This window comes from Falco naumanni, chromosome 19 (assembly GCF_017639655.2).
Source record: "Falco naumanni isolate bFalNau1 chromosome 19, bFalNau1.pat, whole genome shotgun sequence".
NCBI classification, from domain to species: Eukaryota; Metazoa; Chordata; class Aves; order Falconiformes; family Falconidae; genus Falco; species Falco naumanni.
The window spans coordinates 323,456-347,705 of NC_054072.1; the positions used below are offsets into that span (position 1 = coordinate 323,456).

At 63.0% G+C, this 24,250-nt stretch overlaps 3 protein-coding genes across 5 annotated transcripts; 1 reads left to right on the plus strand and 2 right to left on the minus strand.

Moving 5' to 3' along the window:
- Positions 1–1,418: 1,418 nt before the first annotated feature.
- YKT6 (YKT6 v-SNARE homolog) lies at positions 1,419–9,022 on the minus strand. Of its 2 annotated transcripts, none has more exons than XM_040618153.1 (8): positions 8,915–9,022; positions 8,227–8,349; positions 5,247–5,329; positions 4,339–4,439; positions 3,669–3,773; positions 3,429–3,494; positions 3,056–3,157; positions 1,419–2,595 (listed from the first exon to the last, which is right to left on the minus strand). In XM_040618153.1, exons 2-8 carry the CDS (start codon positions 8,328–8,330, stop codon positions 2,560–2,562), a joined length of 597 nt encoding a protein of 198 aa, XP_040474087.1. In that variant the 5' UTR covers positions 8,331–8,349; positions 8,915–9,022; the 3' UTR covers positions 1,419–2,559. The 2 variants fall into 2 exon arrangements, with proteins under 2 accessions (XP_040474087.1, XP_040474088.1); XM_040618154.1 differs by lacking the exon at positions 8,915–9,022 and adding an exon at positions 8,862–8,893.
- A 1,268-nt stretch (positions 9,023–10,290) lies between these two features.
- GCK (glucokinase) lies at positions 10,291–17,245 on the plus strand. 2 transcript variants are annotated; one of them, XM_040618214.1, is made up of 10 exons: positions 10,291–10,845; positions 13,471–13,633; positions 13,776–13,930; positions 14,173–14,292; positions 14,383–14,478; positions 14,727–14,826; positions 15,671–15,854; positions 16,151–16,306; positions 16,762–16,995; positions 17,091–17,245. In XM_040618214.1, the coding sequence occupies exons 1-10, from the start codon at positions 10,801–10,803 to the stop codon at positions 17,233–17,235; spliced, it is 1,398 nt and encodes a 465-aa protein (XP_040474148.1). In that variant the 5' UTR covers positions 10,291–10,800; the 3' UTR covers positions 17,236–17,245. The 2 variants fall into 2 exon arrangements, with proteins under 2 accessions (XP_040474148.1, XP_040474149.1); XM_040618215.1 differs by lacking the exons at positions 10,291–10,845; positions 13,471–13,633; positions 13,776–13,930; ... (1 more) ...; positions 14,383–14,478; positions 14,727–14,826 and having other exon boundaries at positions 15,753–15,844.
- A 3,576-nt stretch (positions 17,246–20,821) lies between these two features.
- Positions 20,822–22,835, minus strand: LOC121099369 (antimicrobial peptide NK-lysin-like). The gene is made up of 4 exons (XM_040618228.1): positions 22,699–22,835; positions 21,837–21,961; positions 21,592–21,717; positions 20,822–21,498 (listed from the first exon to the last, which is right to left on the minus strand). The coding sequence occupies exons 1-4, from the start codon at positions 22,826–22,828 to the stop codon at positions 21,331–21,333; spliced, it is 549 nt and encodes a 182-aa protein (XP_040474162.1). The 5' UTR covers positions 22,829–22,835; the 3' UTR covers positions 20,822–21,330.
- Between the last annotated feature and the right edge of the window lie 1,415 nt (positions 22,836–24,250).

Genomic DNA, 24,250 nt, shown 5'->3' on the forward strand with positions numbered 1-24,250 from the left:
GTGGGGGGGTCCCGACCCCCGTCCCGGCTGTGCTTGTGGCGTTTCGCTGTTGCTGGTGGTGGATGTTGTTCTTTGGACTCCGCTTTTGCTCTTTCCCTCCCCGGTCCCTGTACATAGAGAGAGCTCTTTATTTTTGAATTCCCACGGGGGTCCCCGGCCACGGGGGGCTGCTGGGTGGTAAGCAAGGCTGGGGGGGGGAACAGACCCCCCCCAAAAGAAGTCCAGCGCTACCCCCAGGAGCGATGCCGTGAGGGAACTGAGGCTGATCCCAGGCACTGCTGGGGTGGGGGCACGGTGGGTGCCTTTGGGAGGGTCCCCCGGCAGGCATCCCTGTGTCCCCAGCCTGGTGACAAAGACCGGGCACCCAGCACCCTGTTTCCCCCTCCCCGGGCAGGCAGGTGGCTGGGTCCTGGCTCCAGGTGCTGGCAGGTTTTGGCAGAGGTGACAGGGTTGGGGGGATGTGGGTGCCATGTGATGGGGCTGGGCCGTGGCCGGGGGGCTGCGGTCCAGGCAGCGGGGATGGGGCGGGGGGATGGGGGCAATCCAGCCAGCACTGACGCAGCATCGAAAGCACTTTAGACTAAGAGAACGGGTCTCTTAGGGGGCACAGGCTGCTCCGCCGGGTGCTGGGCGTCCCCCGCTGCTCCCCCCACTGCACAGGGGCACCGGGCAGCGCTCCCAGCTCCGGCCGAGGGTGTTTACTACCCTCCTGCCTCCCTTCCCCCCAGCCAGTGCTCAGGGGGACCCCATCTCCCCCCAGTTCTTCTTCCCCGGGGGAGGCATCACCCACTCTGGGCACTCTCCAGCTCGGCCACGCGTTTTCCCTGGGGCTTCCCCTTCCTCCACCTCTGCGTCCGGAGGCACCGTGTGTTGCTGGGGGCTGGTTTGGGCTGGGGCGGGGGGGGGGGGGGGGGGGGGGGGGGGAGGGCTGGGGGATATCTATTTCTTTTTTTAATTATTATTATTTTTTTCTGCATGCCCTTTGCGCGGAAGCAAACCTCGGGCGCTAATGCTGTATGTCGAGGAGCTGAGCTGAGCTGTTACTGTCCCATGAATGCTGGTGGATCGTTGCCAAATTTTTCTCTTCTCCCCTTTTCTCTCATTCTTTTTCCGTGTGTCGTCCCCGCCCCCCCCCCCCCCCCCCCCCCCCCCCGGCACATCCCTGTCCCCCCAATCCCTTTGTCTTTTCTTTCTGAGCCTTGTAAGTGTATAAGATGACTCTGATTTTGTTTTTGTCTCGGGAAAACTGCAAATAAATTATGAGGAAAAACAACTGACCAAAAAAAGTAGCTGGAGGGAGAAGGCTGAGTAAGTCCCTACATGCTGGTTTGCCCCCGGGGCCCATGGGGATGCCCCTCCAGCCCTGCCCGGCCCGATTCCCACCCAGGGAAGCTGCAGAAAGAGTCGGAGCCGGCCGACAACTGCCAAAGACAACTTTATCCCCACCGGCCAGTGTGGCCAGCAGCACAGAAACAATAGGCAACACCGACCACGATACAATCTCAAGCAAAAGCTTTTTCCCTTCCAAAGGAGGAGGAAGAGGAGGCAGCGAGGGCTGCTGGGCACCCAGCGAGCCCCCCCAGGCTGATGGGAGCAGGGGAGGGGGTCTCTGAGCCACAGGGAAGGCAGGTGAGCCCCCCCGGCTGCCCCTCGGCCCTGCTCCCCTCCTGCCAGCACAGCAGCCCGAGCACTGGGGCTGGTTTCTGCGCTTGCCCCAGCTTCCCCCTCCCCTCAGCAGCTGGTGAACGGTGGGGCTCAGACAAGTCCCCGGCCAGGGCAATGGGGGACAGACCCCCCAACCCACGGAGCCAGGCAGGGGGGCCACAGGCTGCCCAGGCCTGCCCTGTCCCCACTCGGCTCCTTCCCACACCTCCACCGCAGCCAGAAAAAGGGCCCTGGGGCAGCCCCCTCCCTGTCACCCGCTCAGCCCTGCTCCTTCCCTGGGGATGGAGGCCAGCGAGCAGGCGCTGGGGGCACAGCTTCCAGCTCACCGCCATTGGGAAAAGCTGCCCAGGGAGGCAATGGGTGATAATCCAGCAGCGAGCATCCCCCACCAGAGGAAAGTGCCTCTTCTTCCCTTCCCACTCCCCCTCTCCCACCCCCCGGGCTCACTCTTAGGACACAAATACATAGAAGACCCACCCCGGCTCCCCAGGCAGCCCCAGGCATGGCGGCGGGAGCCCCGGTTCCTCTCTCCCTGCCTCCCCCAGGCCAGTAGTGCCAGGATGCCGAGGCACTGGCTAGTGTTACAGGTGTAAGGGCAGGGGAGTGCGCGTGGCTGGGCGCCCCATGGTCCAAGCCACCCTCGGGAAAAGCAAGGGCAGCGGGTCTCCGGTGCTCCCCCCCCCGCCCCGTGGGGTGCCGGCCCAATGCCAGGCTCGGCATCCCCTCCAGATGAAACAGTCACATAAGCCTGCAGAGCCGAGGAGGCCCAGCCCTGCCCCCCACGGCACAACCCAGGCCTGGGAACCTGCCCTGGGCTTCTGCTTTCTGTCCTGGCTGAGGTCCGAAGGGGAGCGAAGGCCTGGTGGTCCGGAGCAGGAGACCCCAGGGTCCGCGTCACATGATTTCACAGCAGGAATTCTGCTTTCGGGCCTGGGAAGAAAAGGAAAACCAGCAGTGGCACTCACTGCAGCTCTCCGAGGGCCACGGGGGGCCCACACAGCCCTCCTCCCACTAGAGGAAGCCAGCACAGTCCCAGCCCTCACGGCTCACCACAAAAGCAAACACCCTGTGCCCCGGCGCTGAAGGCTCATGGCACAGACCTGACCCCCTCAGCCATCACCTCAGCCAGAGCCCACACCAGCAACCACCGCAGCTGGGATGGGCATCACCCGCCACCAGCTGCAGGGCAAGATCGAGGAGCTGAGGAGCTCTGCAGCTGGAGTTCGGGCAACCAAGCTCCCCTGGGTCAAAGCAGCTGCACCAGCAGCCGGCGATCCTTGCCTGCCACCCAGGTCCCCTGGCCCGGGGATTTATTCTGCCCAGCCCCAGGCCATCCCTGGCTCCTGAGGGAGGAGGGTGACCCTCCCCGGGGATGAAAACCTGCACTCACAGTTTTGTAGAAGGCTTTGGACTGTGCACCAAGCACCTCTGATTTGGAAACCAAGTCATCTAGCTTCTCCCCTCGCTCCAGCAGCGACTCCATGGTGTTGTGCTGCCGAAAAAAACAAATGCTGACTCACAGCACTGGCACCTCCTTGCTCCCTCCCCAGCCCCAAGCAGAAGGTGGAGGTGCTGGACCAGCCCAGAGGGACAGGAAGGTCAGAGGAAGCTCCCAAAGCACCAGGAATGTCTCCAGGGAATGGAGAAGGCAGGACAGCCCCGTCGCCTGGAAGGCCGCCCTACACCCCAGCCCCCCGAACGGGCGCCCCTGCACAGACATGGCAGCTGGAGCGCCCTGGCCATGGGCCCAGTGTCCTTCTCACCAGGATGATTTTGGTCTCATCCAGCTCCGCCTGCACTCTGGTCATCGGGTCGGCATCACGGGGGTTCTTGGAGAGAAACAACAGTGTTGGCACTGCCACCACGGGCACGTCGGCATCCCCTGGGCCATGGCCCCGTGGCACAGGCACTACCCGTGCTTCCACCTCCAGACCTCATATTCCCCAGCCTCTGCACAGGACCCCTCTTCCCCACCACCCTGTGGTGGTCCCGGGAGGCTGTACCTGGTATTTACTGAGGTACCCATCCAAGGCCGCGTAGCTGATTGTTGCTGGGGACCCTGAAGGCCAGTCTATTTTGCTGACCTGCCTGGAGAATTCATCCAGCACCTGCGACATAAGGAAGTGGGCAGTTACTGCCCAGCAGTTATGCCTGTGGGCTCACAGTGACCAGAATCTCCTCCTAAAAGGAGATTTCTTTCCTCTTCTTTGTTCCCTTTTGAACAAGCCAAGGTAAGAAACAGAAACCAACCTCTCGGACAAGCGACTGACAGAGTGGTGCTGACACCAGGTAGGGGTGGCTGTCCCTGACTGTCCCCAAAACCCTGCACCCTGCCAGACACATAATCACCAGTTTTCAGCAATGCCGGGAGCGTGGCTGCAACCAGCTTTCCCTCATACAACCCAAGCTAGCCAAGGACGACGGAGTGTTTGTCCTGGGCCGGCAGCAGAGTGGAGCTGGGACTAAGCCCTGGCATGCAAAGCCAAGGCACTGCATGGCTCAGAAGTCTTTGGGCCAGCCAGACCCCGCTCAGCTCATCTCCCATGTCCCCCAGCTAACGAGCGGGAGGGTCATTTCCTCGTCACAGCATGCGCAGGAGATCAGAGAGGTCCCCAGAGCAGCCCCAGTGCACAGCCTGTTGCCCCTGGAGCCACTCCCAGCCCGCGCGCTCACCTTGTCCAGCAAGGTGAAGCAAACTCGCTGCGGATATTCATTATCTGCAATCACCACTCCAGCCAGCCCGTCATTCCGGACATACACGTGGCAGAGGTACTCTGGGCAGAGAATTCAAGTCAGAGAGGCAGCATGAAGGTCCAGAGCCTCCCCCAGCACCCGCCACCTCCTGCCCAGCCCCTGCAGCTCTTCCACATTGCCCTGGAAGTTTTAATTCAGTGACCGCATTTCACATGATTTCATTAGGAGAGTGGGAAGGGCTCAAGGGAGAATCAAAATCAGCCCCGAGTTGTGCTTCAGCAGGTTACCGCAGCCTAGCCACGTGGTACAGGACATGACACGAACATTCCAGGGCAGCAGGTAGTGCCAGAGTTAAACACAAACCAGCAGGGGAAGCGCTCGGCCTGATTTTAATAAATAACGACCAGTCACAAGGCTGGAGTGTTATTAAAGAGGCTGCAGTGGCCAACTCCAGGCCGCACCCTGCGCATCCCAGGGTTTGGGAGGCACGTGGAGCCGTGGAGCAGGGTGGGGAGGCTGGAGGTGCAGCCAGAGATCAGGGTACGGAGCCCAGGCTTGCACGGCAGGGCTCAAGGGACAGGAGGCTGTGCCAGCACAGCTGCCCCTCGGGGCATTGCCGCTGTGTGGGACAAGACAAACGCAGCGAGCAGAGGGTGCGCAGCCTGACAGCTCTGAGCGTTCCAAGGGCGGCCGGAGGAGTAACGAAACTTGAAGGCAGCAGCTGGCTGCCAGGCATGTCCCCGGTCCTCCTGCAACCTCTCTTGCGGGGCGGGCTGGCTTCTCGCCCAGCTCAACAACCTCACTTTGAGGTCTCATTTTTTTATCATAAACAGACAAGCAACAAAGCACGTGCAGCTGCATGTGCTGACCCTGGGTTATCCTCTTACCTTGCTCCTTGACGGAGGCTCTGCTGCCCAGCTCCGAGCGCTCCACAATCAGCTGGCTCGTGAAGGTCATGAATTCCTGCACGCTGCAAATACAAAGCGTTGGCACTCGAGTCTGCGAGGGGTCCCAGGTCTGTGGGAGCTGCACGTGCTCCAGGGGGCTACAGGGGTGCTGGCGCAGCAGCCATGGGGATGATAGTCTGTCCCGCAGGTCACCAGTGTTTTGGGTGAACTGAAACCCTTCCCCACGACTCCACTGCCACATTTGGGTCACAGTGACATGGCTGAGCTGTGGGTTTTCCTCGAGGAAGAAGCCAGACCCTGCACACACACAGAGCTGCAGCCACCACCCAACAACTCCAGCTTTGCTACGTCCTGGGGAGCGCCCGTGTTCCCCATCCACGGCGAGAGACTCGCAGCCCTGGACACAACTTGCTTTTTGGTGATTTAGCAGGACATAAACCACCACTGACCCACAGATCTGCCTGTCTAGTGCCTGATGAGTGGCTGCGCCCCGCTCTAACGCAGTGAGGGGCTGCAGGGGTGCTCCGGCCCCTTCTCCTGTGGGAGTCTTTTTCCTTGGGGCCCCTGGGGCCCTTACCCGAATCCCACGCAAGGTGCCGGCATCCCAGGAAAGCTGTTCGACCTGCAGACACACCTCAGCTACCTACCACTTTGAGCCAAAATTAAGGAACATCCTTAAGCCAAACTTGCTCTAAGGCTGGAAAACATTCCTGAGCCCAGACTCAAGTCCTGCCAAACAGGCTTCTCGCATAAACCCTCCTCTTCATCCCACAGTAAAAACAGAGGCCAAAAATCATGAGCACGTGCAAAATAAATCTGTTCCAAACACACCCGGTCCTGGGCACACCGGGATTAACAAACATGAGGTGACAAATTCCCCACTTCAGCTGGGAAGTCCCAGGAAGGGAAACCTGTCAGAGCTCAGATTACAATTTGCTCAAACACCCCCTGCACCAACAGCTCCCGCTCAGGAGCTTCATATGATGTGGCGCCGAGGAAACCTTAACAAAAGCAGACACCAGCACAGCAAAGGCCGCAATTTCCTCACTGCCTTCCACCACCGGAACCAACTCCAGAACGGGGATTTTCTTCTCACGGTTTACATACTCCTTAGGGGGTTTTGCATTTCTCCCAGCCTGGACACCATGCAATCAGACACCAGCTCCACTGAAACTCCGAACTGTCGGGTTTCCAGGCACTGCAGAGAAAAGACCGGCCCAAAGATTTCTTAATCCAACTTCAGCAGAAACAAGAGGACCGACACGTTCCTCCTGGTGTGGGAGACCTGCTGGCAGCCACAGCCCCCACTGTCACAATTCTTCACAGTATTCCTGGAGGAATCAGCCACCGAAGACTTCATTCCCTCACACTGTGGTCCTGACTCTCCCACATTATGTGGCAGATGTTTGACAGCAGACACCGCGCACTGGCATGGCCAGGCCAGCCCCATCCATCTACCCAGCAGGTTCTCACAGCCCCCAGGAACGACAACTCTATTTATCCCAGATCCAAACGAACTCCCTGGTAACTCCACAGCCTCAAAAAATGCGCATGCAGGATTTTTAACCCAAACTTAAGTTAGTCACACCTCATACATCACACCTAGGCTGCGCTCACACAGGTACCGAGGTGAACAAAGAGCCCCTCCGAGCATGACCCAGGAACCAGCCCAGGACAAGGATTAACCACTGGAGAATAACAAGCACAGACAGCCCCACCCCCCCACCCCCAACATCATCGCTGCTCCCAACAAACCAAGAACGTTTTAAGCAAAGAAACAGCCCTCTGTCAGGGAAGCAGCTCTTTCAGCTGTACCTGACAGCAAAACCACACAGGGAACCTTCTCAGGATTTGGAAAACAAAGAACTGTGACTATGAAGTCGTTTGGGTTTTCAAAAGATTACTTCACCCGCTGCAACCCATCTTGGAGCACATGTGTTGGCAGCGCTGGCACAGCTCCTTTATCCCTCTTGCACATTTAGCTAAGAAAGTATTTTTTAAGACAATCTTACTTCAGCATGTTCCCTTTACCACTGGGATTGCAGAACCAAATGTGCTCAAGGCTCCATAAGATCTTGGCAGGGATGGGGCATGAAGTCCCATAGGTGAGTATTTCCTAAGGCCTTTATCGTCTGGAGTCAGGGGCTGGGAAACGACTTGTTTCACAACATGCGCCTGCTTTATTTTAAAACTTTGAGAGGCTTTTTGGGAGCTCACCTCAGCTGCCAGCTCAAGGGCAGCTGCTGAGAGCGCTCCGTGATCTGGCTGTGTGCACGGAGCAGGCAGCAGGACACCCGGGAGCTCAGATCAGCGTTCTGGGCTAAACCGGCTCACCCAAAGCAGTCAGAATAACCCAAGCAGAGGTTTGTGGGCTGGGAAAAGTTTAAGATTAGACCAAGCACCTAAATGAAAAGATACCGGAGGTGTCAGGAGAGCCTTGTAAGTCTGACACAAAGACAAGCCTCCCACTCGCCTCACACCCCAGGAGCTGCCGTGACTACCCGGCTTCGGCACTCACTGCGAGGGAGAACGGCTGACTTGAGCACTCAGGGTGTTTCCTTGCACCCAGATTTTATCACTTGGCTACAGTGGATGATTTACCGAGTCAAACCTGACCTCCAGCTGCTGGTCCTGGGTGGCTCTTAGGGGAAACGAGGTTTCACCCTGTTCCAGAGGCTGCAAGGTTGCTCAAAGTGGATTCTGCAGCACTGAATCATATGTGCAGGGTCACATCTCCCCAGGAGAGCATCTCTGGTGGGTTTATCCCTTAGGAAAAGTCAGTGAAGAGCTGTCACTGCATCCCTGGTGACACAGGAGCAGAACGGGGAAGAAAACCCACCAAAACCTTTTACTCCCTCTCCCCAAGGTCCTGCCCGAGCCACGTGCCAGCCTCACAGGGCACAGGCGAGTTTCCTGCCCCCAGATCCCCCCGGGAGGTTCTGTCACTCCAGGCACCCACCTGGACCTCTGGAAGAAGTTGAAAGTGGACACGTCATAGGCAGCTTTCAGTAAATGCACTTTGGGGTCGCCTTTGTAAAGGACACTTAGGCTGTAGAGCCTCATCTTGGAGTCTCCCGCTTCCCTGAGGAGAGGAAGGAAACCCGGGGGATGAGAAAGGGGTCAGGCTGCCGCCAGGCTTGGAAACCAAGCAGCTGGTAAGACCCTTCCCGAGCAGCTGGGCCTTTCTCCCGGGCCTCACCAGGACCCTCCTCCTGCCCCTGTGGCTGAGGGTTCTCTGCATCACCCAGTCCCTTTAAATGCCGGTCCGAGGCAACCTGCACCCACCCGCCTGCCTGCTGACACCCCCAGGGCCTGCCCTGTCACCCCGTCCCACGCCTCCCCCAGGCTCGCCTGGCCACCAGCCCTGGCCCCTTCAGCCGGGACACCCTGGCAATGACCCCCCACTCTGGTGTGACCTCAAATAGCCCAGTCCTGCCCTGTATAACCCAGTTCTCCCCAGTATAACCCAACTAACCCAGTCCCCACCCCTCCAACATAACCCAGCCCAGGCCCCCGGCGGGCCCGGCCCCCAGTATGACCCAGCGGGCCCAGCCCCCGGCCCAGCCCCCGGGCCCAGCACGAGCCACTCCCCACCCAGTACGAGCCAGGCCCACACCCCGGTCTCCCCCCGGCCCGGCCCGCAGTACCGGCGGTTCCGGAAGCAGCTGGGAGAAGGCGACGGCTAACGAGGGGGGCGGGGACTGAGCGCCACCCGGAAACAGAAGCGCGGCACCCGGAAGTGACACCAGCCCCAGGCAACTGCCACGGGGCCTCACCCACTCTGCGCACGCTCTGACTCCGCTCCGCCCCCTCAACCTCTTGACCAATAAGCGCCTGTCTTCCCCAGCCCCGCCCACCTCCGCTCGCGGCCCGCCTTCTAGCTGGGCGGCCAGTCAGGGCTGTCCTGGCGTCATGGGGTGGGGCTTCTTCCTCAGGGCCTCCAGCAGAGGGCGCTCTATCCCGGCGTCCTTTGCGCGGGGGTGCGAAGGGGCCGGGGCCTGGGGGCCCCATCGCCGGGCGGGGCGCCTCCGTGGGGCCGGGGTCTGTCAGTGGCGCGGCCTCTCCCCGTGGCATGGGGCCTGCGCGGGGGGTGGGCCTCTCTCCTGCCCCAGAGTGGGCCCCGCTTGGGGGGGCCTCTCCCCACGGTGCAGGGACCCCTGGGGGGGCTGGGGACCCGTCCGTGGGGCTGTACTGTCCTCCACAGTGTGGGGGCTGGCTGGTGAGGTGGGGGTGCATCCCCCAGGAGGTTTGGGCCCCTCTGTGGGCTGAGGACCCCACTATAGGGCCTGCTCCCCTCACAGGGTGGGCACATGTTACCAGAGCCTCTGCAGCTGCCCCCCCCAACACAGGGCTGGGAGCAGGGTGGGGATGAGGCGCTGTGGGGTGACCCTGTCCCCCCCGCCAGGCCCTGCCGTGACAGCCCCAAACGCTCCGCCCTCCCCAGAGCCCCCTGGCTTCCCTGTGGGGCTGCTGGCCCCCCAGCACCCATCCGTGCTCCCCGGGGAGCCCGCCTCCCCCCTCCCCACTCCGTGCCAAGGGGGTGCTGCCATGTGCAGGTTTTGGGGTCCACCCGTGGCTGGGAGTGTCCTCTTGCCCACCAGGACCCCCATAAGCTGGCGTTCCCCCAGGTGCCCCCCAGTGCTTGGCCGAGATGCCACCGATCCAGGGATGAAGGGGGAACCGCCATGTCCCCGTCCCCCCTAAACCGGCGGCTGTCCGCAGTCTGCCACGATGCCTGGCATCAATCCCGGCATCGCCAGCGCTTTTCCCATCCTGGGGGTATGGAGCACTTCCCAGTCACCCTCGCCCCTCGCTGGGTGGCCGTAACCTTTGTCATCGAGCTGCGGCCGCTGGGGCCTGGCACGGTCTCCATGGGAGCGTGCCGGGTTGCTAAGCCGTCGGGTGGAGTGCTTGCCACCGACGCCAGGACATCGAGCTGTTGATATGACAACTGGAGCGGGGACACGGGTGGCCCGGGGCGTGGTGCTTCGCATGACGGGGCCAGTGGCCCCCAGCAGGGAGGGGTCCCGGCCAAGCCTCGCCACCACGCCAGGACTTCCCCGCTAGCTGTAGAAACCCACTGGGGTGGGCTCGTGACCCCTCACCACGCTGAAAACCGTCCCGCGCGCCAGCAAGCACATTTACCGGTGGAAGGAAGCAAGTGGGAAGAGCTCGACCCGTGTGTCCCCCCGGTGCGAAGGATGCGGGGCGACAGGGCTGAGCCCACCAGGGCACGAGGCTGCACTCCCTGCCCCTCTGCTTGAGGGTCCAGAGGCCGGGGGGGGGCAGGATCCCCCCCCCTCAGCAGGTGCTGGAGAGGAGGCGGCCGCCACCGGGCGTCGGATGAGATAAAGCAGCGAAAGTGGAGCATCCTCCGGCAGAGCGAGGGACGGAGCAGCCCAGCACCGGCCAGACGACTGCCGGGACGGGGAAGGGGGCTTGGTCCCCAGGCCAGGCACCGCAGCGGGGTGCCCGGGCGTTTGGGGGGGGGACGGCTCGGCACGCAGCCCACCCCACCCCGACAGCTGCCCCCATGCTGGATCACCGAGCCAGGATGGAGAGCGGCAGGAAGGAGAAGGTGAGGCTGCTGCTGGGGTGATCTGGGGGGGGCTGGTGGGGAGACAGGGTGAGGGGCACCCAGTGGGTGTGGGGAGTGGCGCGGATCCTCCCTGGGCTTCCAGCAGCGAGCAGCCGAGTGCTGTGGGCATCTGTGGCCAGGCAGAGGATGGAAGCAGCCGGGTAGAGAGGATGGCTGACTGGGGGCACGCTGGCTCCAGGGGCAAAGCCAGGTGGCCTGGGGTCAGCCCTGGTGTGCCAGAGGGGTCCCCGTCCCTGAGGCTAACCCCCCAGCACAGTCCAGGGAGGGGGCCCAGCGCCGTGAACCAGGGCTCTGCATTTCGGTGTGCTGGGTCTCGGCACGGCATGGGCTGTCCCCCGTCACCAACACGACTGAGGACTTGGGATGGAGCTGGGAGCATTTGTGGGACCGCAATGCCTGGCTGGGATGCTCCCACCATCTGGGCATCGCCCTTGTCATCATGCTGCCAGCCAAGCGGCTGCTGCCCCTGGGGTGAGGTGGGGCCTGTCACCTCCTTCGGCTGGTCGTCACCGTTGTCACCGAGGCACGCAGTAGGATGGCACCTGGCTCATCCCTGGCCAAACACCAGCTGAGGAAAGCTGCTCCCATCTCCTCTCCCGGGTGGATTGAGCTCATGGGGCCATGGGCAAGGACAGTGAGATGCTTCCCTGCTGCCAACTGGGACATCCAAGGGGACACCGAGGGGACATGGCATGTGCCAGGGGCAGGAGTGCATGGCTGGCAGAGTCGGGCATCACAGCCACTGCAGCCTTCAGCCGTGTGGATTCCAGCTTTGTCCCCTTTGTGGGATGGATCAGAGCAAACAGTTTCCTTGGAAAGCCGAGAGCCAGTTTTGGTTGCATTGGAAGAGCCAAATCCCGCCATGGAAGAGCCAAACCCATTGTTTTGGAGGCAAGAGAAGGGATGAGTAGGGGCACATGGCACCTGAGATGGAAAAAAAACATTGGAGAAATAAAACTGCGACCCTTGGGTGCCACCTTCGGGTGCCAGCCCTGGGGACAGGGATCCTCTGGCTGTGGCAAATTTGGCATTCACATGCCGAGTGGTGCCACAGGGTGGCTTTGCACTGAATACCTTCAGCTGCCGACGCAGGCAAGATGGTCAAATCCCCTGGCAGGATTTTACCACCCATCCTGGGCTCAGCGCCTTCCGGATTGAGGTGAAGCTCACCACGGTGCTGCCTTGGGCTGCCCCAGCCCCTTTTGGGGGCGGCCAGCGGCGTCCCCTGGCACGGCAGTGTCCTCCATGGTGCAGCCATGTCTCTTAGCATCTTGTCTCACGGCACCTTGGGGGTTCAGGATTAATGGAGCCGCTGGTCTTCAGAGCCAGGATGGACCAGGGAGGATGGCTGAAGGGGTGCTGAGGTGCCGGGGTCCCGCCTGGCTGTGGCGAGGGCTCTGCGGGGCAGGAGCTTTCAGGGTGAGGAGATATTTGGGATGAGCCCCTGCTCAGCAGCCTGGAGGCTGAGGGATGGCATTCGGGGCTGGGTGATGTGTCAGGATGCACTGGGGGGGTCAGGGTGAGCAGCAAGGGTCAGGGTTTGGCTAAATGGAGGTGGTGGGTGCTCTCCTGATGCACACTTTACCACATCCCAAAGCCTTTTACAGAGCCCCCCACCCTGAAACACATCGGGAAACAGCAGCAGCCTTGAGGAAAACATCCGTCTGCTGGTGAAAGTGCAAGCGGGAGCATTTTAAGCTTGCCCGGAACCCGGTGACTAATGAGCCCTCTAATGCCGCCGGCTGCATCTGGCCGAGCAGCGAGCGCTCGCTCCCCCAGCTCCATCTGACAGCCCGGGGCTGCCTGCCCCCAATTACGTGCCGTGGCTAATGGAGGCTGCGCTGGCTGCGGAGCCTGGGGTTGCTACATGAAGGGTAAATACAGGTCCTGCCTGCCAGGCGCTTTCCTCAAGTGGGCCCTGTGGTTCTCCCTGGCAGCAAGGCCAGGGAGCATTTCCTGATAATACTCTTTATATCCCGCCTGTGGTCCTGCCCGCCCACCCGCCCGCCCTCAGCCCCCTGTTCACACTGAGTTTGATGGGTGGAAAAAGGGGCCCGTGGTTCCCAGGGGGATACAGGGAGGGGGATGCTCCCGGCTCCCGGGGGGCTGAGAAGGACACCAGCATCCTCATCGCAAACCCAGAGGTGTCCCACACCCGTGGTAGGAGCCACTAAGATCCTGAATGGCATTGCTGGAAGTGCTCCTTGCTGGAAAAGACGCTGGGATCCAGTGGGATGGGATGTCCCAGGTCACCAGTCCAAGCCCTGCTGGAATGGCACTGCCTTCGACACCTGAGCTCATGGCAAATCAACTAGCTGAAGGCGATGGCATAGGGGCCCCTGTGCCAACCACGGGTGGCTCACAGGCAGCGCCAAGAGAGGATTTGGGGACAGCAGTGGCTCATGCTGGTCCTGTGAATTCACCAGTGTGTCAGTTAGGTTGAAGCAGGATAGCAGAGAGATGGGATAAGGTGTTTTGGGATGCCTGTGTGCTGATGGGGAAAACCAGGGCCAGAGGAAGGAAAATTTGGACTACTTAGTGTGTTTCAGACCACCTGTGTCCCATGTCCCCCATCCCCAGCTGATGCCGTCTGTCCCACTGCAGGTGGAGCGGATCCTGTCAGAGTTCCGGCTGAAGGAGGAGGACCTGAAGAAGGTGATGTACCGGATGCAAAAAGAGATGGACCGAGGGCTAAAGCTGGAGACACATGAGGAAGCCTCTGTCAAAATGCTGCCCACCTATGTCCGCTCCACACCTGAGGGCTCAGGTACAGCGCTGCTGGGCTGGACGGGTGTTGCTCCTGGTCCTTTGTCATGTCACCTCTTCCCTGCACCTCACCGAGCTTGGTGCAGGAGTCCGAGTTCCCCTCTGAGCTGGTTATCTTGTGTCTCCCTTCCCTGGCTTTGCAGAGGTTGGAGATTTCCTGTCGCTGGACCTCGGCGGCACCAATTTCCGTGTGATGCTGGTGAAAGTGGGCGAGGGGGAGGAAGGGCAGTGGAAGGTGAAAACGAAGCACCAGATGTACTCTATCCCAGAGGATGCCATGACAGGGACGGCTGAGATGGTGAGCTGGGTACACAGGGCATCCCGTCCCCTCCCGCACGGTCCCTGTCACCAGGCAGGGGCACACCGTGCCGCATTTCAGTGGGGAAGCCAGCAGGTACATCCCTCATCCCAGCTGGCAGAAGTTGGGGGTGGTGGGGAGGTGGCCACGCTTGGGGGACCTGTGGCGGGGATGGTGGCTGGCCATGGGCAGTGGGAGGATGGAGACAGCCCCTGGCAAAGGCTGGCCCTCCTCTCTTCCAGCTCTTTGACTACATCTCCGAGTGTATCTCTGATTTCCTGGACAAGCACCAGATGAAGCACAAAAAGCTGCCCCTGGGCTTCACCTTCTCCTTCCCTGTGCGGCACGAGGACATCGACAAGGTGAGGGGGTGGCCGGGCAGCACAAGAACTCGGGGGTCCCCATGACCCAGCTATACCTACAGCCCCATTTCGGTCTTACCCTCACTCCAGGGCATCCTCCTGAACTGGACCAAGGGCTTCAAAGCCTCCGGCGCAGAAGGGAACAATGTGGTTGGGCTCCTGAGAGATGCCATCAAACGGCGAGGGGTGAGATGAGCGTACGGTCTGTGCTGGTACTGCAGCAGTGGGGAGGCCCTGGTACCCCCGGCCATCCCCACAACAGGACTGCTGGAGCCCAGCTTGTCCCCAGGAAGGGTCATTCCACGTGTGTGCACACGTGTGTGTGTGACACATGCATGCGTCCTTGCCCTTGGGGACCCTCCACCCCAGATTTCCCTGCTGCAGGACAGCCCGGACCCCCAGTGAGACCCTGATGGTCCTTTTCCCCTCCCCAGGACTTCGAGATGGACGTGGTGGCAATGGTGAACGACACAGTGGCCACAATGATCTCCTGCTACTATGAAGATCACCGGTGCGAGGTTGGGATGATTGTGGGTAAGACGGCCCCTTCCCACAGGGACGCGTGGCAGGCGGGGGTGGACTGCTCCTATGGCCCCACTCACACTCCCCTGCTGTGAGCAGCGGCTTGTCCTTTTTGCGGACACACACTGAGGACAGGTGTGTGGCACTGGCACCCTGCCGAGGTCTCCTGTTGTTGGGACGCCAGATGGCATCACCTGGGCCTGGCATGGTGGTGGGAGGACCTTCAGGGTAGAAAGGGGGTGGTCACTGCAATGGGTCTGGTCACCCATGGCGCGGTCACCCCCAGCAGGGGACATCCTCTCTTCAGGCTTCGGGTGGCTCTGGCATCTCACCGTGTGGGTGGGGACCCACTGAAGGTGGCTGGTGCTGGGGAGCCTGGGAGGTGGGGATGGTTTTGAAGCCCCCAGGCTCCTTTGCCCCCCCTGCAGGGGAGCAGCCCCCCGCCACCCCCCAGACCCACACTCTCTTTAGTGCGATCAACCACGAGGCCATCTGGGCTTTCCACACTGTCCCCTCAGCCTGGGTAAACACCGCGCCGCCAGCGCCGGGCTGTTTATCACCACCTCCTCCGGAGGCCAGGCTGCCCTCACCGTGCGGCTGCCAGAGCCCCTGGGACCCTGCGGGGGCCACCCCCGACACCCACCAGGGACAAGCAGCCGGACGGGGCTGCGGGGAGGGCCCGGGGGGGAGCAGGAGGGCTGAGCTTCCCCATCCACATGGGGAGGGGGGTGTGCAGCTCCGAGCACAGCTCCGCAGCCACAGAGCTGGCTGCCCCACAGAGCCATCGCCATGGGTATTGGATCAGCGTTGTCCCCCCCTGCCACCACCCGGTCCCATCCCTGGTTCCCGCTGGCAGGGACAGGCTGCAATGCCTGCTACATGGAGGAGATGCAGAACGTGGAGCTGGTGGAGGGCAACGAGGGGAGGATGTGCGTCAACACGGAGTGGGGGGCCTTCGGCGCCTCGGGGGAGCTGGACGAGTTCCTCCTGGAGTACGACCGCGTGGTGGACGAGACCTCACTTAACCCCGGTCAGCAACTGTAAGGAATAGGACAGATCCAGTTCCTCTGGGTGTCCCCTCCCAAATTCCCAGCTGCGTCCCCTCTGCCCACCCTTCTTCTTCCCCTGCCCACCTGCACCATGCTGGGCTCAGCTGAGGCTGGAGCAACTCATCACAGGTACCCCCGAGGCGGGGGGCCTTTGCCCTGGCCGCCATGCCCACGCGCAGAGATGTGTCCGGCACGTGAGGGGGAAGGAAAGAAGGGGTGCTGCAGGACGTGGCCCCCCGCCAAGCCCCGGCCCTGACGGCTGCCCCCTTGCCTGTGTTCCCCCCCAGCTATGAGAAGATCATTGGGGGGAAGTACATGGGGGAGATCGTCCGGCTGGTGCTGCTGAAGCTGGTGGATGAGAACCTGCTCTTCAACGGGGAGGCCTCTGAGAAGCTCAAGACCCGTGGGACCTTTGAGACCCGCTTCGTGTCACAGATCGAGAGGTACGGAGCTGACAGGGCCACGGTGGGAGGCGGCACCCCCAAACCAGCCTGCTATGCTGCCCCGCATCAGGGTCTTCTGTCCTGTCACCCCACACCGGTCCAGGTGCAGCGGGGTGTCTGTCCAGCCACCCCACACCAGATGTTCCCACGTGGGGGCCCCCGTGTCCCATCACCCTATACAGGGTTGTCTCACGTGGGGGGGCCCTGTCCCATCACTCCACACCAGCCTGCTCTGACCTGTATTGGGGTCCCCGTGTCCTGTCAGCCCGCACCAGCCTGCTCCGACTGCCCCATATCAGGGTCCCCCAACCCATCACCCCACACCGGCCTGCTCTGCCCCATATTGGGATCCCCTATCCCGTCACCCCACACCAGCCCTCTACAACTGCCCTGCACGAGGTCCCCGTGTCCCACTGTGTCCCCCTGGCCGATGCGCCCCTCTGTCCCCATCCCAGCGACTCTGATGACCGCAAGCAGATCTACAACATCCTGACGGCCTTTGAGCTGCTGCCCTCGGGGACGGACTGTGACATCGTGCGGATGGTCTGCGAGAGCGTCTCCACCCGTGCTGCCCAGATGTGCTCGGCCGGGCTGGCTGGCGTCATCAACCGCATGCGGGAAAGCCGCAGCCAGGAGACCCTCAAAATTACCGTGGGCGTTGACGGCTCCGTCTACAAGCTCCATCCCAGGTGAGGCTTCCCAAGAGCCTTCCTCCCGCCACCACCCCCTTCCTCCTCCCCCTGCATCCCCCCAGCCTTGACCCCGGGTTTTTCCCCTCTGGCAGCTTCAAGGACCGCTTCCATGCCACGGTTCGGCAGCTGACGCCCGGCTGCGACATCACCTTCATCCAGTCAGAGGAAGGCAGCGGGCGCGGAGCCGCGCTCATCTCTGCCGTCGCCTGCAAAATGGCCTGCATGATGGGGCAGTGAGAAAGGACTCGGGGGGAAGCTGAGGATGATGATGGTGGGGAGGGTGGGAGGACGGTGGTCCCGCTCAGAGCTCTGCGAGGAGCAGACGGACACGGGGAGAGATTTGCCGCTGGCAGAGGTGGCTCCCAGCTCCCCAATAAATGGGGTTTGCGTGGACTTCTCCGGGCTTGAGAAAGAGCTCCTTGTCTCCCCTGTGCTCACTGGGAGACCCCCACCATGGGGCTGCCCCACACATGGCGGGGGGTGTCTTCCCGTGCCTCCCCGGCCCCCTGCATCCTCACCTAGCTGCAGAGCGTGGGGCTTCTGCATGCACCCCCAACCCCTCCGCTGGGGATGAGACCCCCCCAGGGGCTGGCCGAGAGACAAGGGGCTGGTTGGGGGGTACTTGGGGGTCAGGGTGGAGGAGGGGGCTGGGCCAGCCCCCACCAGTGAGCCCCAGGGTGCAGAGACCAACTGGAGTGCACCAGAGCTGTGCCAGATGTGGTGCCAATTTTCAGGGATCCCCTCCAGCCTCAAGCCTGCAACGGGGACAAGGTGGGGAGCAGAACGTGGGGGTGCCCTTCCCCCCCCTCCTAGCACTGATTGCCTCAAAAGGGGGCATAGCCCCCCCCCCACGGGCTCAACCCTGATCCCGCCTGCAGCAGCACCCTGAGAGCCAGTGGGTCCCAGCCCACCCCAAACAGGGGGGCACCCCCTGAGGCTGTTTCATGTTCCGGGGTGCCACAGCTCAGCCCCGCTTCCCAGCCAGCCATAAAGAGTGTCCCCCAGCTGCGGTGACACCGGGGGGCCTGGCCTGGCTTGTGTCCAGCACAGCCTGGCGGTGTCAGTGCCCAGCGCTGGCAACAAGGCCGCTTCGGCTGCCCACACACGTCCCCCACCTGATTTCGCTTGGGGTGAGAAGGGGGGATAAAAGCCAGGGTGCCCCCGGGAGCCCCAGCCCAGGCTGCAGCGAGGAAGGGTGAGTGCAGCCAGGGACCCCTCCCAGCACCAGGAATGGGGCACCCCGAGATGTGGGGGTGCTGCAGGGGGGACTGGGGGCGCCCCTGGGGTCCCACTGGGGGTCTGGGGCATCCCGGAGATTTGGATCCCCCTGAAGTTTTGGGGTACCCCATGGTGTTGAGGTCCCTCTGGGAGTCTGGGGCACCCCAGGATATTGGGGTTTTCCTGGGGAATCCAAGGGCTTTGGGGTCCCTTTGGGGGTTGGGGGCGCCACAGGGTGCAGGGATCCTTCTGAGAATCTGGGGCACCCCAGGGTGTTGGGATTCTCTGAAATTTCTAGGGCACCCCAGGGATTTGAGTCCCCCAGAGGGTCTGGGGCAGGGGGGTTGGGGTCCATCCGGGGCTCGGGGATACCCCAGGGTGTCGGAGTCCTCCTGGGAGTCGGGGGCCCCCCAGGGTGTCAGAGTTACCCTGGGGATGCGGGGTCACCTCATGGTCTGGGCCATCGTGGGGTTCTGGGGCCGCCCTTGGACATCTGGGTCCACCACATGGCTCTGGGCCACCCCAGGGGGCCGGGGGCCACCCTGGGACATGGGGCACCCCGGGATCTAGGGTCATCTTGGGGTGCCTGGGCCACTTGGGGGACACCGTCTGGGGCTACCCTGGGGTTTGGGGCCACCACATGGGACATGGGGACACCCCAGGGTCTAGGGACATCTCGGGGTACTGGGGCCACCCTGGGGATCTGGGGTACCGCAGGGGTTTGGGGCCAGCCCAGTGGCACCACCCTGAAGCCCCCAGCCCTGCAGGAGCCACCCAACAGCACCGGGATCCCGGCTCGGTGGAAGAGGGAAAGGGAATTCCTTCTGTTCTGATTGGCTGCAGGCATCGGCCAGCACAGTTCCCTGTCTTCTCATTGGTTGCCACCAGAAAGACATCCTTGGGCTCTGATTGGTGGCAGCCCTCAGCTAGCAGGGTTTTCTGTGTTCCGATTGGCCAGAACCAAACAAAAGGGATTCCCTGTGCTCCAATTGGCTGGGGCCAAAATAAGGGAGGAGCTCCCTGTGCTGGGACTATAAAAGTGATTCCCTGCACTCTGATTGGCTGTGATCAAAAAAACCAGGGAAGAAGCGACTCCCTGCAGGCTGGTTGACTGCAAGAAACAGAAGGATTCCCTGCACTCTGATTGGCCGGGGCACAAAAGGGGGGGGGGGGGGGGCTGCACTCTGATTGGCCAGGGCCACCAAAGGGATTCCCCGCACCAGGTGGGCGCAGCCCAGCACCAAGGATGCTCCAGCAACCGCAGACCCAGGGGTTCAAGGTTCAAGGAGGTAGCGGGGTGGGACAGGAGGGGCTGGGGCTCGGCCCCCCTGCCCGCACTGCTCCAGGCCTTCAGCTGCATCGACCAGAACGGGGATGGGATCATCACCCAGGCGGACCTGAAGGAGAACCGCTCGCAGCCGGGTCAGTGGGCACTCCGTGGGGATAAGGATGGCTGCGGCACCACACCGGGGCAGTGACATTGCCAAGTGTGGGAAAGTGGTGACACCAACTGCAGGGGCAGTGACAGTGCCAAGGGTGGGGGCAGTGACGGAGCCAAGCGTTTAGATGCCACATCAGGGACAGTGATGTTGATCCCAGGCACGGGGCAGGGACAGTGCCAAGCGTGTAGGCAGTGACAGTGCCAAGTGGGTGCCAGTGCCAGTGCCAAGGGTGGGGACAGATGTGGCACCAGCCACAGAGAAGTGACAGTGCCAAGTGAGGGGACTGTGACAGCCGGGGCCACCCAGGCGTGCGGAGGGTTCTCTGCAGAGGAGGTGAGGCATCTCCCCTGGCTGTCACTGTCACCGTCACGGTCCCCTGTGCTGGCCTCTGCCCACCCTGTGCGCTCGCATGTCCCTGCATGAGGGGGGCAACCGGCCCCTTGGGGGCAGTGGGTGACCAGGAGGTCCAGCTCTGCCGCCCATGGGGATTCAAGGACAGGGTGACACAGCCCCCAGCCCCAGCTCCCCCAGAGACCCTGTCCCCACCGTCCCCATCTGCCTGGTCCCATACAACCCCAGCCCCGTGATCCCCACATGCGCCATGTGGACCCCAGCCCCAAGATCCCCACAGGTCATCCCTGCACACACCCTGTCCCTGGGTTCCCCAGGATCCTTGCGTGTCCCCAGCAGACCCCTGTCCCTGAGGTCCCCACATGCCCGGCCCCCTCCCCAAGACCCTGGGCCCACCCCTGAGGTCCTGTGTGCCCCAGAGGGACCCCAATCCCAAGGGCCCCACGTGTCCCCCATACACCCTGTCCCCCGTGGCCCCCACATGGCGCCTGCAGGGACCCAACATCTTGGGGAACATCGACTACAATTCCCTGTGCTACATCATCACTCACGGGGACGAAGAGGACTGAGGGGACAGGGGGTGCCTGCCCCCGCCACTCGCTCTGACCAAATAAACCATGGAAGGAGGGGATCTCGTCCTTCCGCAGTGTCCCCAGGGGGGGAGGAAGCTCCATCCCACCCGGGCTTCGCACCCCCACACAGCTCCTGCTGTCCTCAGGGAGCTGGCATGTTCCCAGCACAAGGGACAGCACCCCAAAGGATGGGCTCCCAGGAGACCCCCAGCACAGGGTCACCATTCCCAGGGGACGCGGTGGCCTGGGGTGAGATGCTTTATTGCCTGGGGAGGGGGCTGGGGGGCTGGGGTGACAGGCAAGGCTCAGAGAGGGGTCAGGGTCCAGGGGGTGGCACTCGGGGCCAGCTGTGGGGCTGAGCCCTGTGAAGACAAGGAGAGAGTGGTGAGTCGGGGGCCACCATCCCCCCGTCACCCCACATCCAGTGACAACCAAAGCTGCTCCTCCAACCTTCCCCCCGCTCCAGGGTGCATTTTGGGCTCCCCTGTCTCCCCCCCACCCTACAGCTGTGCAGGCGGGGTCCCTCCTGGAGCTGCAGGACCCCCAGTGCCCTTCCAGCACCAAGGCTGGCGTGGGGTGTGGGCTGCAGGACGTGGGGGGTGTGTGCAGGCGGGACGCAGGAATGTGGGGTGCAGGATGCAGGAGGTGAGGTGCGGGATGCAGGGTGCCTGATGCCAGGGTGCAGGGTGCAGGACGTGGGATCAGGGTGCAGGACATGGGGCGCAGTACGCGGGGTGGGTGCTGGCCGCTCAGGCCTTGCAGAAGTTGATGGCGGCGCAGGTGTCCTGGGGCTGTTCCTCGCTCTGCAGAGCCTCGCTGATCTGCTCCCTGTACTTCTTCACCAGCTGCTTGCAGAAGCGTCCCGGGCGCTTCCCCAGGGCCCGGCAGCCCTTGTTCAGTGCTGCCTGCACCGCTGCCTGCCAGGACCAGCCCCAGCGTCATCAGTGGGGCCGCATGTGGGGTGACAGCCCCCCGAGCCCCTGTCCTGAGCCCCCCAGCCAGCCTCTTACCTCATCAGGGTCTTCACCCGCTATCGACTTGAACTTCTCCATGATTTTGGTGCACAGGCTGCACTTCTTCCACCTGCCCGGTGCCACCGCATCCCCTTCAGCTGCATCCCCTTCAGCCATGTCCCACTGTGGGGGGGACAGCACAGACCCGCAGATTTGCACCAGGCCCCAGCACGGCCCAAGCACTCACAGGGGCTGCCCCATGGCTGGTGTCGCAGCCATGGGGCAGTGGGGCTGGTGCTCACCAGGGCCAGGCTGTCCCAGTGGTCGCGGCAGTACTGCTCCTTGCGGCACTGGATGGCAGTGGCCATGTCCTGGCACCAGGACGCGGGACCACCCTGGCAGGGCTCAGGGACCGCAGCCTCCACCACTGAGTGGGGACGGCGATGGTGAGTGCGGTGGTGGGAGCACGAGCCCATCACCGAGGTCCCTGTGTGCCTCACGGGGGACCCCATCCCTGTGCTATGACCGCTGTCCCTGCCATCCCTCCTGCCTGTGCCCTGTCCTCCTGTCCCCACTGTTCCCAGGTCCCCACACATACCCTGGCCGTGCCACCCCCACATGCCTGTCCCCATGAGGATCCTGTCCCACCCATCCCCAGGTCCCCATGCAGACCCTGACCCTGCCATTCCTGTTGTCTACTTTGTCCCTGCCACCCCCACGTTCCTGTCCCCACACAGATGAAATCCCTGCCTTCCCCAGGTCCCCATGTGGAACCTGCCCCCACCACCCTCAGGTCCCCACATAGACGCCATCCCCACTGTCCCCAGGTCCCCACACATACTCTATCCCTGCCATCCCCATGTGCCTGTCCCCATGAGGACCCTGTCCCCCTCATCCCCAGGTCCCCATGCAGACACTCTCCCCCCCATTCATATTATCACAAAGACCCCATCCCTGTCCCCCCCAGGTCCCCATCCCCACATGTACCCTGCCATCCCCAGGTCCCCACACAGACCCCATCCCCGTGTCCCCAAGAACACTGACACCCAGGCTGCCATCCCCACTGTCCCCATGTCCCTCCCCATGTGTCCCCCACCACCCCGAGGTGCTTGTCCCCCCGCTGCCCCCTCCCCACAGATGCCAGGCAGGAGGGACCCCTGTTACCTCCCACTGCCACCAGCACCAAGAGCAAGGCGGCAGCCATGGCGAGCCCACTCAAGAGGGTGACGGAGGGTGCCAGCCGGTGCTGGGGGGTGACAGCAGGTGACAGTGAGCTGGCGTGTCCCACGCCCATGGCTTTTATAGCCCGGCGAGCGGGCTGTGGGGATGGCTGCACCACTCAGCGCTGCAGAAACCCAAAAACCCCTTAAAATGGAGCGTCGCCGGCTCACCAGACCCCTTCCTCCCTCGCACCTCCGCCCCGCGGCAGGAAGGGGTGACAGGGAGGTGGCCGAGCCCCGGGGGCCCCACACCCCCCGGCCCCGAGCTGTGGGAGCGGGGTGCTGCCGGTGGCTCCCAGCCCCCAGCCTACCGGGGGCTGTGCATGGGGTCCACGAGCCCCTCAGGGCGTGGGGCGGGAGGTGGGTGTGGGGCCAGACCCTCCCGGGCTCCTGGGGGTCGGTCCTGGTGCCTCCCTCCGGGGCTCTGTGCCGGTGCCCCCCGGGGGTTGGTTCCAGTGCCCCCCGGGGGTCGCTCCCGGTGTCCCTCTCTTCCCACAAGCAACGTGGTGTCCCAGGGGTCGGTCCTGGTGTCCCCCCAGGGGTCGGTCCTGCTGTGTCCCTGGCGGTCGTTCCCTGTCCCCCCTCCTGGGCTCCCTGAGATCTCAGGAGTCGGTCCTGGTGTCCCTTGTCCCCTCCTGGGGTCTGCAGGGTCCTGGTGGTCAGTCCCGGTGCCCCCCTGTTTAAACTCCCCGGTCACCAGACACTGATTTAGTGTTTAGCTCAGGACGGGACTCGGAGCACGGGGCAGCCTTGGGAAGAGCAGGGAACACGGAGCGGGGCCGGGGGAGCACCTCGTCACCCGGGTTGTGCAGCGAGGAGCCCCCAGCACCGGCCGCGGGAGGAGACGGGCTGCTGGGGGGCGCAGCCCACCCGGAGCTGGCTGAAAGCGGGACCAAGGTAACGGGGGAGGGGGATGGCGCCCTCCGACCCCAGGAGCCCCCCAGAGCAGGCAAACCGGCCGGGGGGCACACGGGGCGGTACAACCCTCCAGCGGTGCTGTCTGGGGGCGCCGCTGGTTTGTGTGAGGCGAGAAATGTGTCACTGATCCCGCGCTCAAGTGACGATGACGTTGCAACACATTGCGGGTGTGCAGGGCTCGGCCGTGCGCCACGTGCGCCTGCGGGGCGCTCAGTGCGTGCGGCGGGGGGAGCCACCCCCTGCGCCCCCAGCGCTGCGAGAAACGAGAACGCTGATGCTGAGGGCTACGCTGGTGTTAGGGGGTTCGCTCCCGAGTTTAGTGTCTCCCCGGGGCCGTGACGCCAAGCTGGGGCAGTGACGGTGCCGGCGAGGGGGAACATGATGGAGCCAAGTGTGGGACAGTCGGTGATGCCACATCAGGGACAGTGATGTTGATCCCAGGCACGGGGCAGGGACAGTGCCAAGCGTGTAGGCAGTGACAGTGCCAAGTGGGTGACAGTGCCAAGTGAGGGGACTGTGACAGCCGAGGCCACCCAGGCGTGCGGAGGGTTCTCTGCAGAGGAGGTGAGGCATCTCCC

Coding starts and splice junctions, on each gene's coding strand:
- YKT6 (XM_040618153.1), bottom strand. CDS start 8,330: ATGAGGCTCTACAGCCTAAGTGTCCTTTACAAAGGCGACCCCAAAGTG. Junction 3,774..4,338: donor GCTTCACCTTGCTGGACAAG/GTGAGCGCGCGG, acceptor CTTATGTCGCAG/GTGCTGGATGAATTCTCCAG. Junction 3,495..3,668: donor GGTACCTCAGTAAATACCAG/GTACAGCCTCCC, acceptor TTTCTCTCCAAG/AACCCCCGTGATGCCGACCC.
- GCK (XM_040618214.1), top strand. CDS start 10,801: ATGCTGGATCACCGAGCCAGGATGGAGAGCGGCAGGAAGGAGAAG. Junction 14,293..14,382: donor GGCACGAGGACATCGACAAG/GTGAGGGGGTGG, acceptor CCCTCACTCCAG/GGCATCCTCCTGAACTGGAC. Junction 16,307..16,761: donor TTCGTGTCACAGATCGAGAG/GTACGGAGCTGA, acceptor TCCCCATCCCAG/CGACTCTGATGACCGCAAGC.
- LOC121099369 (XM_040618228.1), bottom strand. CDS start 22,828: ATGGGCGTGGGACACGCCAGCTCACTGTCACCTGCTGTCACCCCCCAG. Junction 21,962..22,698: donor GGTGCTGGTGGCAGTGGGAG/GTAACAGGGGTC, acceptor GTCCCCACTCAG/TGGTGGAGGCTGCGGTCCCT. Junction 21,718..21,836: donor ACTGGGACAGCCTGGCCCTG/GTGAGCACCAGC, acceptor TCCCCCCCACAG/TGGGACATGGCTGAAGGGGA.